The following is a 14,931-nucleotide window of genomic DNA, read 5'->3' as shown; positions in this document are numbered from 1 at the left end:
GCAATTTGCAGGGATTGGTCATAGAGATGGAGATTGATATGTGGTAACTACTGTTGCAGATCTTGAGTTGCATCTTACTGTCTGCTAGTAAGGAAAATGGTAACAACTTGTACCTCCCTTAACTGGAACTTGCTGGTCCAGCAACATCCATAGTCTGTCATGGACCACGGATGTTCCTGGACCACATAGCCCAGGAACAGAGGTCTGGTGGCAGGGGGAGGAGCGCTGTAGGGTGCACCAGCAACTCATCTGAGAGCCCAGTGTGTGTGGGGGGAGAACAGGGAGGAATCGGGGCACAGCAGGGGAGCTCTGGCCACAGTGGTGGCCATGGAACTCCGCTCCGGCCCCGTTCTGGCTCCAGTGGCCAGGGAACTCCAGCCTCGGTGGCAGCCAGGGAGCTCCGCCCTAGCCTTTGACTGCACAGCTCTGGCCGTGGCTGCAGAGTTCTACCCAGGCTGCAGAGTTCTACCCAAGCTGCAGAGCACCAGCTGTGGCTCTCCGGCCCTGGCAGCAGTGGAGCTGGCGGCATCTAGAGAACCTCAGGGAGCTGGGGTTGCAGCGGAGACAGGCCGGAGTCCTAACCTGATGGCAGCATGGGCTGGGACAGGAAGGACCTCCCCTGGTCCAGCAAATCCTCTTGTTTGGGACCAGTCATGTCCTGAGGGTCCCGGACCAGTGAGGTCCAACCTGTGGCATTGCCACACTAGGCATTTAAAAATCTCCATGAAAAATCATGCAATTGTTTGAAAAATATGAGATTTTTTTTTTGAGTTTGACTTTTTATTTACCGTTTGTGTTTTGAGCCTTTTAGGGCTCATGTTGCAGAGAGCTTAAAAATGAGGGCTTATAAAATTCATCTTCCCTTTCTGATGAACTTGCATTTAGAAGGGGAGTTGCCCAATAGGAAGTCAGATGTTGCAATGGAAAACACTCTCAGGGATTTTTTTCAAAAGAGTAAGCTTGGAAAGTAAGTTTGAATTTACCATAATGTGAATTCGAGAGGACCTGTCTGTTACACAAACGGAAGTACATTATATTAAACCAGACAGGACACGATTGTCTTCAGACACAATTTCTTTGTTTTTTAATTGTGTGACATTTTCAGCCGGTTGTCAGTGTGTTGGATTTCCCTATTGATGGTCATTGGTTTTTCAGGTAGTCTCTTGGGCTGAAATCCTTTTGATCTCTCTGCAATTTAACTGTGGAAGGTTCAATTCACAGTGGTTCCCCTGCTGGTTTTACCCATGAAAGCTCATGATTCTATATATTTTATTTAGTCTCTAAAGTGCCATAGACTGCCTGTGATTTTTATAGAGGGGAATGGTGGCAAGAAGTGGGAGTTCAGGAGTTGCAGGGTTGAAGACTGTCCAGGATGAATGAGGGGGGAGGGGTAGACTGTGACAGTCACCCATGATTTGTGCAAATCTAATATATACAGAGAGCGGAGGTCAGTTACATCTATAGCTGAAAGATGATGGTGATGGCAGAGACTGTGGCTAAGTGGCACACATCCTGTTTTCAGGTTTGGAAGAAGACTATTTCCTCATCTCAAGTTGCAAAGCCCATTTATTCAGATTTCACCCTGGGAGTGGAAATGTCACTTGTATTGTATGAAGGATGCCGTGTTGAAATACTACATTTTTATAGCCAGATTCTTCTTGGTTATAAAATTTTGATTGACTGTGATTGGTGGCTTATGAGGCATACATACACTTTTTTTTTAAAAAAATGTAGAATATCATTCCTGAATGTGTATGTTTTCCTCTGTATGTCTTGAGAGAAAAGCACTAAACAGTAGTGCCAAAGCTCACTGTAGTGATTCTAAAATTTCACTTGCATTTCCTCAGTTTTTTCAGTGTTTGACACTGTAAGAATGGCATTACTCTGATAGCACAAACTTATTTACCCCCTCTCTCATGGTATAAGACAGTAGAATATTTTAATTCCAGTTCAACCATCAGATAAGGTCTGTCTGATTTGGTGATTTTCAGGTACCTGCAATCATACCATTTCCAATTCTAAATGGGAAAAAATAAAATATCTGGACAAAGGAAAGAGGAAATCGCTTGTCTTTCTGTGTTTCATTCTTTAAAAAAATTAAAATCCATTATTTTTATGGTATTGAAACAAAATTTCATTCCATTTTCCAAAGATAAGAATCCTTTTAAATGTCATCACCATTGCATTTCATGTCTTCTATTTAGGGAGCCCTCAAGCTATTTGATATGGTAGGGCAGGGCTATTCAACACGCGGACCGTGGGCTGCATGCAGCCCTCAGCCCATTTGTTTGCAGCCCGCGGTGCGGTTTGGGTTTATGCAGGGCTCTCAATATGCGGCCAGTGGGTGGGATCCCTTGAACATGGCCTCCACTGGGACCATGCTTCACAACAGCGAGTCAATATAATGATCTTCTGTTGATATGCGTTTTAGTAGGTAAATTCCTGGTCTGTCGTTGCTCATTAAAAGTGCTGTCATATGGGTGGAAATTGGGTATATATTGCATGTTGTTAATATCAGCAGAACTGACTTAAATGGGGCCTGCGTGTTGTGTAGTCTTGCCATAATCTTTGTATTCGTGCCTATCAGTGTGAAAGAAGCGATTTACATATAGTAGCATTATATTTGCATGTAAATGCAACCACACTTAAGTTGCGGCCCTTGGCATGTTCTGTGAGTATCATTGTGGCTCCTGGGGTTTCCAAAGTTAAGTAGCCTTGTGGTAGGGCTTATGTACAAGTAGCACATTAAGTATACCTTGTTTTTTAATGAATGCAAAACTGATGGGCCGACTTCACTTTAGTCTAAGAGAATTTTCTTTTCTGTTGCATTTTACATTTTATGAAGCCTGGCTCTTTTTTCAATCTGTCTAATCTCATCCTGAGAGCAATTGTTACATTTTGATCCTGGACTACCTGAAATTAGGTTCCTTAACCCTGTTGGAATAAAGATATTTTATTATTTTACCACTTTTTGTGGATTGTAAGAAATGACAGGGCCCCTTCAATCAGTTTCATGCTGGTAGTGTAGTGGCTATGTAGACAAATGTGACAGCTGTATTCACCTAAGCAGTACCTGTCTTTCTTGTATGGAGAGTGGGAGTGTTGGTTGGAATCCTGGAAAAGTTCTCAATCTTTTTTTAAAAGCATCATGAAATCTTTAATGACCTCTGGGTGGCCAAAAGAGATGGTAGGAAGAACTAGTATTGCACTGCAATGGGCGCATAACTCCTGGTGCAAACTAATGGATTGCATTAGGTTGAATTAGGTAAAGAAGGAATCAGTGAGAGGATGTCAAATATTTGACTTTTGAAACTGCATGCTTAGTGTGTTTTACTGAGGCATAAGGAACATTAGCAGATCGTCTTGCTAATCAACCTTCAGTATCTGGTATGTGACTACACCAGGTGTAAGACTATAGATATTTGATGACTTACTGCTTATCTAGTGCTGCCAATGAGTGCAGCACATTATGTACACGTGCAAGGCTATGTCTTCACTGTGGATTTCTTTTGCCAGCATGTAGAGTATGTACTCAGGAAGCCCCCCAGCAAGGGTTTAAATAGTGGTGTAGATGGTGAGGCCTGTCTTAGGCAGATGGGTACAGACCTTGGCATGTTTGCACTTTAAGTACACTACGAGGCTCTCTTTTCACCCTGCTTTCGTGTCTACACTGCTATTTTTAGTCACATAGTGTCCTGCTGCCTTCCAGCTGCTGCGGGAAAAGGGTCTGGCAGTGGGGAAAAAAGGCTTTTGTGTGAGGAAGGACTCTGCCAATGCCCTGCTGCTGGAACCGTTTCCCTCGGCAGGGAAGAACTGCGTCAGCTGGTGTCTCCCTGCTGCCAAAGCTTTTCCGCACTGTAGTGAAAGGTTCCGGCAGTTGGCATCTACAGAAGCTTTTCCCTGCTGCCTCACCTCCCCCATCTCTGTGCTAGAGCCTTTCACGGACACTGTGGTATGAAGGTAGCTTACTTTTCGCTGTAGCAACATGTACCTTACACGCTGCCAGAAGTGTGTAGGGTGGCTATCGGTATGGGCGCATTACCACAGCTGAAGAGCTAATAATTGAAGACAGAACAGATAGGATATGAGAAGAGAGAATGTGAAGTAAACAAAAAAAATATTTCTGGAAGACCTAAATATTGATGATAGAGAAGGTGCTTTTGCCAGGTAGAAAATGGGAGAAGGCATGAAGTTGAGACTTAGGTGAGTGAAGGGAGGAAAGGAGAGCAGACATAATGAGGAGGAAAGGAGAGCAGACATCTAGGTTGGTGGCATAATGGAAGGTCTGGATTTTGATAGGATTTTTAATGTCTTCTCCAGCGAATTCTAGGCACAAGAACTATCTGTAATTTCAGGGGTTGTGTATTTGTTTCAGAGTGAAGATGCTGAGAATGACGAGGCTGATGATATGCCAGAGATCCAAGAGACCGTACAAATGATACGAGGCAGCAAGCTGCTTTGGAGAATAAATTCTAGACCTCCAAACTCATCACAGGTGACTAGTTCAATAAATTAGGATCCTCTGGTCATGGTGGCTTGTCCAAGGATGTTATCACAATGGTCAAGGTTAACTCATCTTACGTACATTATAGTCTTAAAGGCAGATTTGAGAAAATGCCCAGAATATTTTCCCTGATATCAAAGGGTAAAGTTTCTTTTTGAAAGTATCTGTTTTGTATTTCCTGTTCAATACATTATAAAAACGATAATCTTGAGACAACTCAGAATCAGAGAATCTATGAGCAACAAGTTTTCTTGATCCTCTGTAGCAAGGCCGCTTCAGTCACTTCTGTCACATTTTTATTTTCCTAAGTCTTAAGGGTGGTATTTTCAGAAGTGCTCAGCCTCAGCCGAATTCTCACTGTAGTCGGTAACAGCGGAATTGGTTCAATGATAAGTACTTTTGAAAAATCTCATTGTAACAACCCAGGTAAGGGAACCAAATGTCACTTACTGTGATTTTTTTTTTTAAACTTGACTATACATGTATTTTCTTTGCTCTGCCTTAAGATATACAATTTCACCAGTTTTGCTGTGAGTCTCAATGAGCTGGAAACGGGCATGGAAGCAATTTTAGCTCCCACTGACTGTCGTCTACGTCCAGATATCAGAAGCATGGAAAATGGAGATCTGGGTATGTTTGTTTGCTAGAGATTTATTAATTCTCCCTCTTTACACCCCTCCACTCCTCTAACCATACAGAAGATGAAAAAGAGCTGGTTTGGGTCGAGGTGGCTATCCTCAGGTTTTTACCCACTTATAAATTCTGGGTGATAACTGTAGTTCTAGGGTAACTTTGTCTTTATCACCATCTTGTGATCATGAGTGTTACTCCTTCCTGAACAGCGTATGAGTCCTTACCCTCCGGCCTGCTGACAGAGGCCAAAGAGCTACTGTGGCAGCTGAAGCCCTGGGCCCTTTAAATCGCTGCTTGGAGTGCTATGCTGCATGCTCTAGGCAGCTCCAAGGACTGAGGAGGCATGCCATGCTCCAGGAGATGCATAAGGTTGGCTGCCCCGGCCCCAACCCTTCTGGCAGCATAGAGCTGTCCTCATACCTAGCCCAGGGGCCTGCAGAGGCTGTCGGTCCCCTGCTTACTCCATCCAATACAGTATTTCTGACAAATGAAATACCAGATTTAGGATTCCCAATATGTTTGTTTGGATGATCAGTTCTTCTGGTGTGCTGCTGCCTTGAAGGAGTCAGAGGTGACTGTTTTGGTTTAAAGAGGGTGTGTACAACAAATGCTTTCCTGTGTTTAAAATGACTTTAATTTTCTCTCCAGCCTTTCCCATGTTTTGTTCTTTTTGTCTTTATTTTGCAATGTAACCAATTCCTATTTAAATATTTGTTAGATCTGGCTAGCAAAGAAAAGGAGAGACTAGAAGAGAAACAAAGATCTACTCGTAAGGAACGTGCAAAAGATGAAGTGGAATGGACGACAAGGTAATTTTTAGAGGAAGGGAAGATAGTGGGGCATGTGGTTAAGGTTAGTGAATTGTTTAGTTTTACTGTTCAGTTCCTCTTTGTATTACAGAAAAATTTGTAGCGTCACTTGAAGTCTTGTGGGGAAAGAACATTTAAAAAAATGCAACATGAAGCCGAAATTGTAGGTTATTTCAACCCAACCGCCCCAAACGGCTGTAAATAGATTGAGGCTGAAGTTTGTCAAAAGTATACCAAAGGAGTATCAAAGTCTTTTGCCTACTGGAGTTGGCCTTTTTACAACAGGATGAATAAGACGGTGGGAGTATCCCAGAGTAGTTTTTTTTAAGAGAGGGAGAGGTAGCCTTCCGTGGATTTTTCCCTGCATAGTACTTATAGCATGAAAAAATGCAGCCATCAAATGGTGTCTTCAGCAGGGCCAAGAGCGTGGGCAGGACCCTGAGTAAGGCAGATTGCTTTGCCTTCCTGAGCAGCCCTTAGCGCTGCTCTGAGATTGCCATGGGGTGCTCCAGCAGCAAATTAAAGGATGAAGGCACCCGGCCACTGCTGAAGTAGTGGCAGTGACCAGTAGTGGCTGGGAGTTCCAGGCTCTGGGGCAGTTGCACTCTTTGAGTCCCCTGTTGGCGGGCCTGGGTATCCAACACAAAATACCCAATAGTGGAGATTTTACTGGGAAACACATTGCTGTAAAGAACAAGCAACCCAAATGGTTATCTCTGAAAATAACCAAACCCCAAGAAATACTAGTACAATACTTTACAACTCTAAAGAAGTTTTCATTCCTAGGTGCATGCTCTTAAAATTCTTTACAAAGGTGCTGTCACTAGGGCTCAGAGAGGTGAAATAACAAGGTCACACAGTGAATCTGTAGTGTCCTTGGGAACAGAATGAAGTTTTCTCTTAATGTCCTCGTAATCCATAAACATGCCAGCTACCTTTTAAATATTAAACCAAAAATGACTGGAAAATCTTAATTGAGAAAGAGCCCTGTTTGTTAAATCATTACAGAAAAAAAGCTGATCATGAAAGTTTAAAATTCATCTGAGTAAGGAAAAGGAACATTTGAATTATGATTATTACTATTTAGGCATGTATCAGTGTAGTAACAGGCAGAGACATGAGCACTGAAAGATTTGGATGGTATTTACTTTTTTTTACTTTAACCAGCAATCAAGTCTGTGTTGTGGAAAGGCAATATTTTTCAGATTGGAAATTATTTACCCTAACTCTTGGATAGTGCAGAACCACCTTGGCTTTGCCCAGTTAAAAAAAAAAGTGTTAAAAATTACAACCAAGTATAGAACCATCTTGAAATACACCGTATCTGTTACTTCATTGGTCATCAATTCACAATCTTGCCTTACAGGCACATTGGAAAAAGAAACCAGGCTATTCTTGCACATAAAGGATTTCTTTTGTAGTAAACAGATAAAATGAAATTTTGAAGCAACAGGAAAAGATTCTCAAAGGGAGAAAGAGCAGTTAAGTGCCAAACTCCCATTGAAAATCAGTGGGAAATGGATGCCAAATTCCCATTGGTGCCTTTGAGAATCTCTTCTAGAGCAGAGGTTCTCAACCTTGATTCATTTGCAGGCCACTAAGAAAATTCAATTGGTGGCAGGGACCCCTTTGGAAATCTTGGATCACAGGTTGAAAAGCACTGTTCTATGGTGAAAACCACCTTTGGTGGACATGTTAGATATCAACTGCAGATCCCCAGGGCTCCGCAAACTACAGGTTGAGAATGACTTAATTTCAACTATTGCTACCAGTTAATACACAGGGCAGCTTAAACTTGAGCTCCTATTGTTGTGCTGTATGAAATGCAGCTACACAGAACAGAACTGTTGTGTGAATACTCTTAAAGAAGGAACATTTTTTATACAAAAACCTGATTTGGCAATTTAAAATATAAAGAATGTTGATATTTAGATTTTTTCCTTTTAAAGATCTCGAACAGGAATGATAAAACAAGTACTGTAAGGTCAAGAAGAAAGGGGCCTATAAACAAGGACAGAGAAAAGTATTTAATAAACGTAACTTAAGAACTTGATTCTTCTTTCCCCCTGCTCCCCCCAATATCTAATGGGAAAGGATAGTTTAGACTGAGAAATTCAGGTGCATTTTTATTCTTGTTTGTAAAAGAAGCAAAAACATTTTTTCTTTAATATATGTTCCTTTAATATATGTTCTTTTACCCACTTCATTTGCTTTTCACAGATGGTTTCATCAAGGCAATAATCCATACACTGGAACTTCAGACTGGTTATATTCAGGCGGCTACTTTGATAGAAATTTCTCAGACTGTCCAGATATATATTGAAATATCTGAACCCATCACTCCATCTCATCTGGACACTTAGTTGTTAAATTTCATTCAGTGCCAGTTGTTCTGGTTTTGTTAATAGCAAATACAAAAAACCCCCACACCTTTTCTAAAGTAAATTTTAATGAAAATTGTATCATTCACCAATCAAGGATTTGTCATTAATTTTGATTGCCATATATTTAAATGCTGCTACATTTTTTTCCTGTAAAGCTTTCATCTGAAATCATCATGTTTTAACTAAGTTTTAAAGGGTTGTCTTTTTTTTGTCAAAGGTATGCTGTGGCCAGTAGAGTTTACAACACCCTTTTAATTATATAGCTAAGAAAAAAATAGCAGTGATATCCTTGTTACTTCACTTAGCACAGCATTAAAAAATCGAAGTATCCAGAACTTGGAACAATGGTAAATTGGCATGGTACAAACATGATCCAAGCAGGCAGAAGTAGTGTTCCTTGTGAAGAGATGTATATGACCTTTTTCAAATGGTAAGCAGAGCTGAAGAGATTGAAGCTCCTGGTCTATCTCAGTACAATTCAAAGGCTTAAAAAACACAAAGCACTGAATGTTAGGCTTACTGCAGCTTGAACTGCTACTCCGAATTGTCTCTGGGCACTGTGAGCATTACTTGAACTATGTACTTATGATAACAATTACTTAAACCTTATGTTGGGGTGTGGGAAGGGTAAATTAGCAAATACCTGCTTTTGTGAAGTAAAATGTTGCTCTTAAAAAACAGAAGGCTTCAGAGAGATTTGTAGAAACATGGAAGTTGTGATTACAGTGTACACTAAAGATCTCTGTGGCCGCTTACTTTGACTAGGAGGCTTGGGTCTCCAGCACTACTATTGGCAGCTTAGGCCTGGTCTACACTATGGGGCAATGTCTACCTAAGATATGCAACTTCAGCTATGTGAATAGTATAGCTGGAGTTGACATACCTTAGGTCAAGTTGCCACAGGGTCCCCACTATGAGGGGAGTGGGCTGAGCGGAGAAACTCTGCAATTGGCTCCCCTTCCTCTTCATGGCCTGGTGGAGTACCAGTCAGCAGGAGTGCAATCAGTGGTGGAGTTAGCACATCCTTTCTAGACCTGCTAAATCAACCTCCAGGAGATTAATCCCCAGAGTATCAATCTTCCGGTAAGTGTAGACAAGGCCGTATGCATTATTTATGCTTCTAGACTGACTTTTCTTTTGGAAGCATTCAGTATATATCCATAGATGGTCTTACTTGTTTTTAGTTTTTTTGTTTTTTTTTTTTGTTTTTTACGTGTTCTGAAACAGGGTCACATCTGGTTGTATGTTGTGAAAAGCCAATCTTTTTAAAGCTAAGCAGCATAACTGAAGTTATTTTAAAACTAGTAATGGGTATAATCTCTGTAACCACTTGCAGTCATAGAGAATTGATTTACTTTTGTTGGCATAGAAATGTCAAAGCATATAATGTTGGAATGATTTAAACTGCACATCAGTTGACTGACTATACATTTATGGAGTTAAATTGTCATCAAAGTAGTACATTTCTATTGGGGCTTAAATAATTAGATGTAGAAATTAAACAAATGTTAATAGTTGCTCATTCTTTTATGAAAGCTCTCTATTTAGTAACCAATCGAAACTGGTGATGTTGCTGATAAATGTATAGTAATTCAGAGATTGCTGATGTTAAACACCAGCATTTCTTTGAGTATTCATGAAAGAATCCATCTGATTTCCAGATGCATTTCAGATTGCATACTTGTGACTTCATCCAAAGGCTAGGTTTTGAAGTGCTTCTACCAGCTAGAAGAAAAATACACAAAACTCAAGAGAAACATATTTCTTTTACACCCAAAATGAGCTATTTTATATTTGTTACATTTTGTTCATTTTTTCAGTGAAGAAGGTAAGCCATGAAAGTTAAAGGCAATTAAGGAACAGCTCTGAAATAAATTCATGTCACTGTATCCTGTCGTCAGCAATGAACTGTGTTCACCTTGAAGTCTCTTGGCCATCCAGGCTAATCTTGATATTGTTTATATTGGTGTGCTAGAGAAAAAAAATGTTCACTCCAGATTTAAATATATTGGCAATTCTGATTTTAATACGGAATAACTAATGCTTATGGACAACTTAACTACTTCCTATCAGGTTCTTTTTGCAAAGTTAAACCTAAAAGATTAATATTTCATATATTCTAAGCTGCTTCAAGTTTCTTGCAAGCAGATGCTAACATAAGGAGCATTGTGCACTGCTAACAGTGAATGGATTCAAATTTTAAGCCATTTTTGTAATGTTTCATGAATAACTCTTATTTAACGTAAATACTTGAGTTTGTCTGTTATTAGTTCTGCTCTAAGACACATACATAAAAATAGAAAGTCACCAGAATGAAAAAGTTATGAATTTTAAAAATCCTATTTATAAATAAGATGTACAGATGGCAAATCTTTTCATTTTGAATCACAACCTAAGTTTAGTAGGTCTAAAAATGTTTTCATTATGCAAACAAATTAGTTTTTTATTTGAAAAAGGCTATAGAGGCACACTTAATCCAAAGCATTGTATCAGTCTTCATGGAATAAAAAACTCCAGAAAAATGTCACCTATTACCACTTACTGTGTTTTATAAGTCTGTTTACTTTGGCATTTTTCCTAATTTTAAATCAAACCCCAATAACTTCTGCTCTCCCTCCCCCATGGCGTGTTTATTTCCCTAAAAACCTCAACTGAATTTCATGTTTGTCTGTTTTTTGTTTGGCTTATTAAGGCTGCATCCAGAGTATTTACAAAATGCTTGCCCAATTCTGCTGGCTAGCATATATTTCATTAGCCGTCTGATACTTAATGTTACATTTTGATTATTTGTGTCTCAATGAAAAACATTAATGGTTTGTTAAATGAAGAGCTCACCTATCTAGTTTTACTTCTTAAAACACATTAGCTAAACTTTGCACCTTTTTAAAAGAATGTCACTTTTATAACTTTATTAAACACTGACTGTATTTAAAATAACTGTATGTTGGTATGTGTTAATACACCTATGTGGAATTTTTTTTTAAAGAAACCACAATAGATGCCAAACACACTTCAGGCCAATATATCGTGTGAAAGATGTTTTGAAGCGTGACTTTCAAAATAAAGTAACTACTTTTCTGGGAAGGAAAAGTTGCACATTATCTTGGCTGGTTGTTTTCCTTTGTATCTACCATGATGCTTATTGGAGAGAGAGAATTTGAATTAGAACTTTAATCCCTACAAACACACCTTTTCTTCTGCTTGAGCATGCAGTGGACTCAGTTCTTTGATATCAGGCTGTTAGTAGAAAAATACAAAAATGTAGGTATCACTAATATACTGAAAGCTACTGATCTTGAAAAAAATAACTCATTTGTTTTAAACACTTTTTTGGCGCAACTCAAACTCCTCCCCAAATCAAAAAAGAAAGGGAAAGAAAAGGATGTGAATCTAGATATGTTTTGAATGTTAGTCAGTTTCACCTTTACATGTTTTTAAAGGCCCAAACACTAAGTGGGCCTTCAAAATGGTAAATTAAGCTTTTGGTAAAACTATATATTCCAACAGAATGAAATTTTTTTTATAGCCACTGCACAGAACCTCTCTGTCATTTTGAGGATACACCATACTATAGATTTGTGACAACTGTTTGGGATATTGGACGCTGGCAGTTCCTGGGTCCCAGATTATATTGGGAGGGGAATTATATACTCCAAGTTAAGTAGAAAAAACACTGAAATGATTAGCAGTGGTGTCCCATATAAACAGTTTAAAATACTCAATTAAGAGGTGAAGGCTGTGAGGTTTATCTTTTTCTGCCTCAATGCTTTGAAATCTGGGGGAAGATGGTGGGTGTTTGTTTTTGTTTTTGTTTTTTTTCAAGAATTTTCCTAAATCTAGAATGGATATAAATGACTTCAGATCACTAATTTTTACATACTAATAGTTTGTGATAAAATGGTTTGTATTTGTAACCATCTGCACAGTACATTTGCCTGATGTATTTCCTCATAAATGTAGTCCTTATCTCTCATGTTCACTGTACTTTGTGTATCTAAATATGACAGATAAACATATTTGTTCAGTATGTAGACTTAAAACACTACATAATTTTATAATATACTGTATCTTTGCCTCTCTGAAAACACACCTGTGGTTTGGGTCAATTGTATAATAGAGCAATATTTAAATTTATGTAAATCTAATGATTCTAACATAGAAAACTCATTTTTGGTATGTTTTGTAGCATGAAAAATATTAAAACTCGCTTATACCCAGAATTCCAGGCCACTTTGACTGAAGCTGCTTTTCTTTTGCCTTACTCAATTGCTGTTGTTTAAATATTTACACACTTTGTCTGCCTTACCCATGTTGCATGAAAATATTAAATAAAAATGATTTAGTGAAATTGATTTATTTTTATAATATTTAATAATGGTCAATACCCATCTATAACAATCATATTCAGCTTTTCAGAGAAGTCTGTACAGATTTGTGGACATAAATGTTAAACTGTAAATCTGAATAAAGGTCATTTTGAAGAAGATATACAATGTTTGGTATTAAATATTATTTCAGCATTTGACATGTTTATCTGCTAGCAAAAAAATCATGATTTAGTGCAAGCAATTGACTTCCAGTGTGACATTGTCCAAAGAATTATTGCATAGTAAATCGCTTGTTTCCATCTACAGTTTTAGATGCTGAGAATATGCATGAAATCAGTGGGTTGGCATTTGTATACTGAGATCACCTCAGCCACCTTGTGTTTCTAGGTCCTTAAATAGTCCTTAAAAAAACAAACACATGCTGCTCAGTAGTGATAACTGTGCCTCATGGCTCATCTTGGTCAGGATGCTTAGCTGTACTTTGCTCCACCTCAAAATGTATAGCGCTAAACAGGAATTGGATTGTTCAGTCCCATTAGATAAGATTCTTCATACTCTTCGTCAGGTGTCTGGTTTTCTGAATTGGAATAAATGTTGCCTAGTTTGTGTGTTCTCTTACTCCAGCGGTCCTCGACCTTTTGGGGCTACTGGGCGCCCGGGGACAGGGCTGCTCATGTGCTGTGCACCTGGGGGCGGGGCCATCCATACGCCGCGTGCTGTGCTGGCGCCACCCATACCCCGCACTCCTGGGGCCGGCGCGACTCCTGTGCTGCATGCCCAGGGGTGGGGGCTGCCCACATGCCTGGGACTGGGCTGTTGCTGTGCTGCGCGCCCAGGGGTGGGGCTGCCCATACGTTGTGCGCCGGGGCCGGAACAGCCCATGCGCCGCACGCCCGGGGCCAGCACCGCTCCAGTGCTGTGTGCCCGGGGCTGGTGCCACCACTGTGCCGCGTGCCCAGGGGCCGGCACCGCCCATATGCTGTGCGTCCAGGGGCTGGCACAGTCCTTGCGCTGCGCACCCAGGGGCGGGGACACCCAAACACTGTGCGCCTGGGGCCAGCACTGCCTATGTGCTGTGCGCTCGGGGCCGGCGCCGCTCCTGTGCTGTGTGCTGGGTGCCGGCACAGGCCTTGCATGACGCACCCAGGGGCAGGGCCACCCAAATGCTGCGCACCCTGGGGCGGGGCCACCCATGCGCTGCACGCCCGGGGCCAAGGGTGCCCATACACCATGTGCCCAGGGGCTGGCACCGCCCATGTGCCGTGCACCCAGGGACAGGGCCAGCCCTGATCACTCGGCGGGCGCACAAAAAATGGCCCAGGCGGGCGCCATGGTGCCTGTGGGCACTGCATTGGGAACCACTGACTCCATTGTTGGCCATGAGCAAAGGAAGACAGCTCCCGGAACTGCCTGCATAGGAATGTTTTCTCTTGCCACAACTGCAAGTTGAGCAGGGTCTGCAGGAGTAATGGACATGAGTTGTGTTCAGTTAGCAAACAAGTGGGCTGTGCCCACGAAAGCTCATGATACCATCTGCATGTTTTGTTAGTCTATAAAGTGCTACCAGACCATTTGTTATTTTTTTTAAGTTTCTTTTATAGTAGGTTTGTCAATATTATATTTTTCAAAAATAAAGGACAGTTTTCTTAGCATCTTAGCCCCACCCCTCCTTCCAACATTATCTGAATACCTCTGACATGACGCACACAAATAAAGAGCATGTGAAGTGAGGTGCCTGCTGAGTGCACAAGACACAGACTGTGAGAACTATGCACTGTGTCCAATCAAAGCGCTCCCATATTTCAGGTGGCACACCCCACAAATTGTAGGTATGTAAGCAAAATAAAGCTATCCTACCCTGGGAGATGGTCTTTGTTACAACAATCTTACGGTCCTCTGAGATGGAGGGCTGCTTGGGTAGGCTCCTCATTAGCTAGATTGCCCATTGTGGGTTTACAATCTAAGTTAGTGTTTCCCAAATGGTGTTCTGCAGAACCCAAGTGAAAATTTTACTCCTCTGCCCCCTGCAGGGCCTGTAGGCAGCTCGCATTAGATCTGTGCTGGCAGGAGCAGGCTTCTGGAGGCATGTGTCTCTTGATGCTCCTCCCCCCACGCAGTTGCCCCACCAGGTGGTCCTTTTCTCATGCCACAGGACTGCCCGTCCCATGGGGCCTCTGGTGCTTCACAGCTGCCGCTGCCTCATGTGCAGGTGGTGGCTTGTTACAGCAGCTGCTATTGCCGGGAGGGGAGGGGTGGCTGGGTCCTAGGTGCTG

At 41.1% G+C, this 14,931-nt stretch overlaps 1 protein-coding gene across 6 annotated transcripts in view; it reads left to right on the top strand.

The window, feature by feature from the left end:
- Positions 1-12,816, top strand: part of OSBPL2 (oxysterol binding protein like 2) — a 67,523-nt gene extending 54,707 nt beyond the window's left edge. For 5 of the 6 annotated variants that reach the window (XM_075901095.2, XM_075901092.2, XM_075901094.2 and 2 more), the window contains 4 exons: positions 4,376-4,495; positions 5,011-5,134; positions 5,856-5,946; positions 8,167-12,816. In XM_075901095.2, coding sequence (XP_075757210.2) covers positions 4,376-4,495; positions 5,011-5,134; positions 5,856-5,946; positions 8,167-8,269 — 438 coding nt within the window. In that variant the 3' untranslated portion in view covers positions 8,270-12,816. The other variant, XM_075901097.2, reaches the window with a different exon arrangement.
- The last annotated feature ends 2,115 nt before the right edge of the window (positions 12,817-14,931 follow it).

The sequence above is a fragment of the Pelodiscus sinensis genome, chromosome 17 (genome assembly GCF_052426305.1).
Source record: "Pelodiscus sinensis isolate ZL-2025 chromosome 17, ASM5242630v1, whole genome shotgun sequence".
Taxonomy (NCBI): Eukaryota; Metazoa; Chordata; order Testudines; family Trionychidae; genus Pelodiscus; species Pelodiscus sinensis.
Note: the sequence above shows the minus strand (reverse complement) of the source record. Positions and strands in the feature narration are given on the sequence as shown.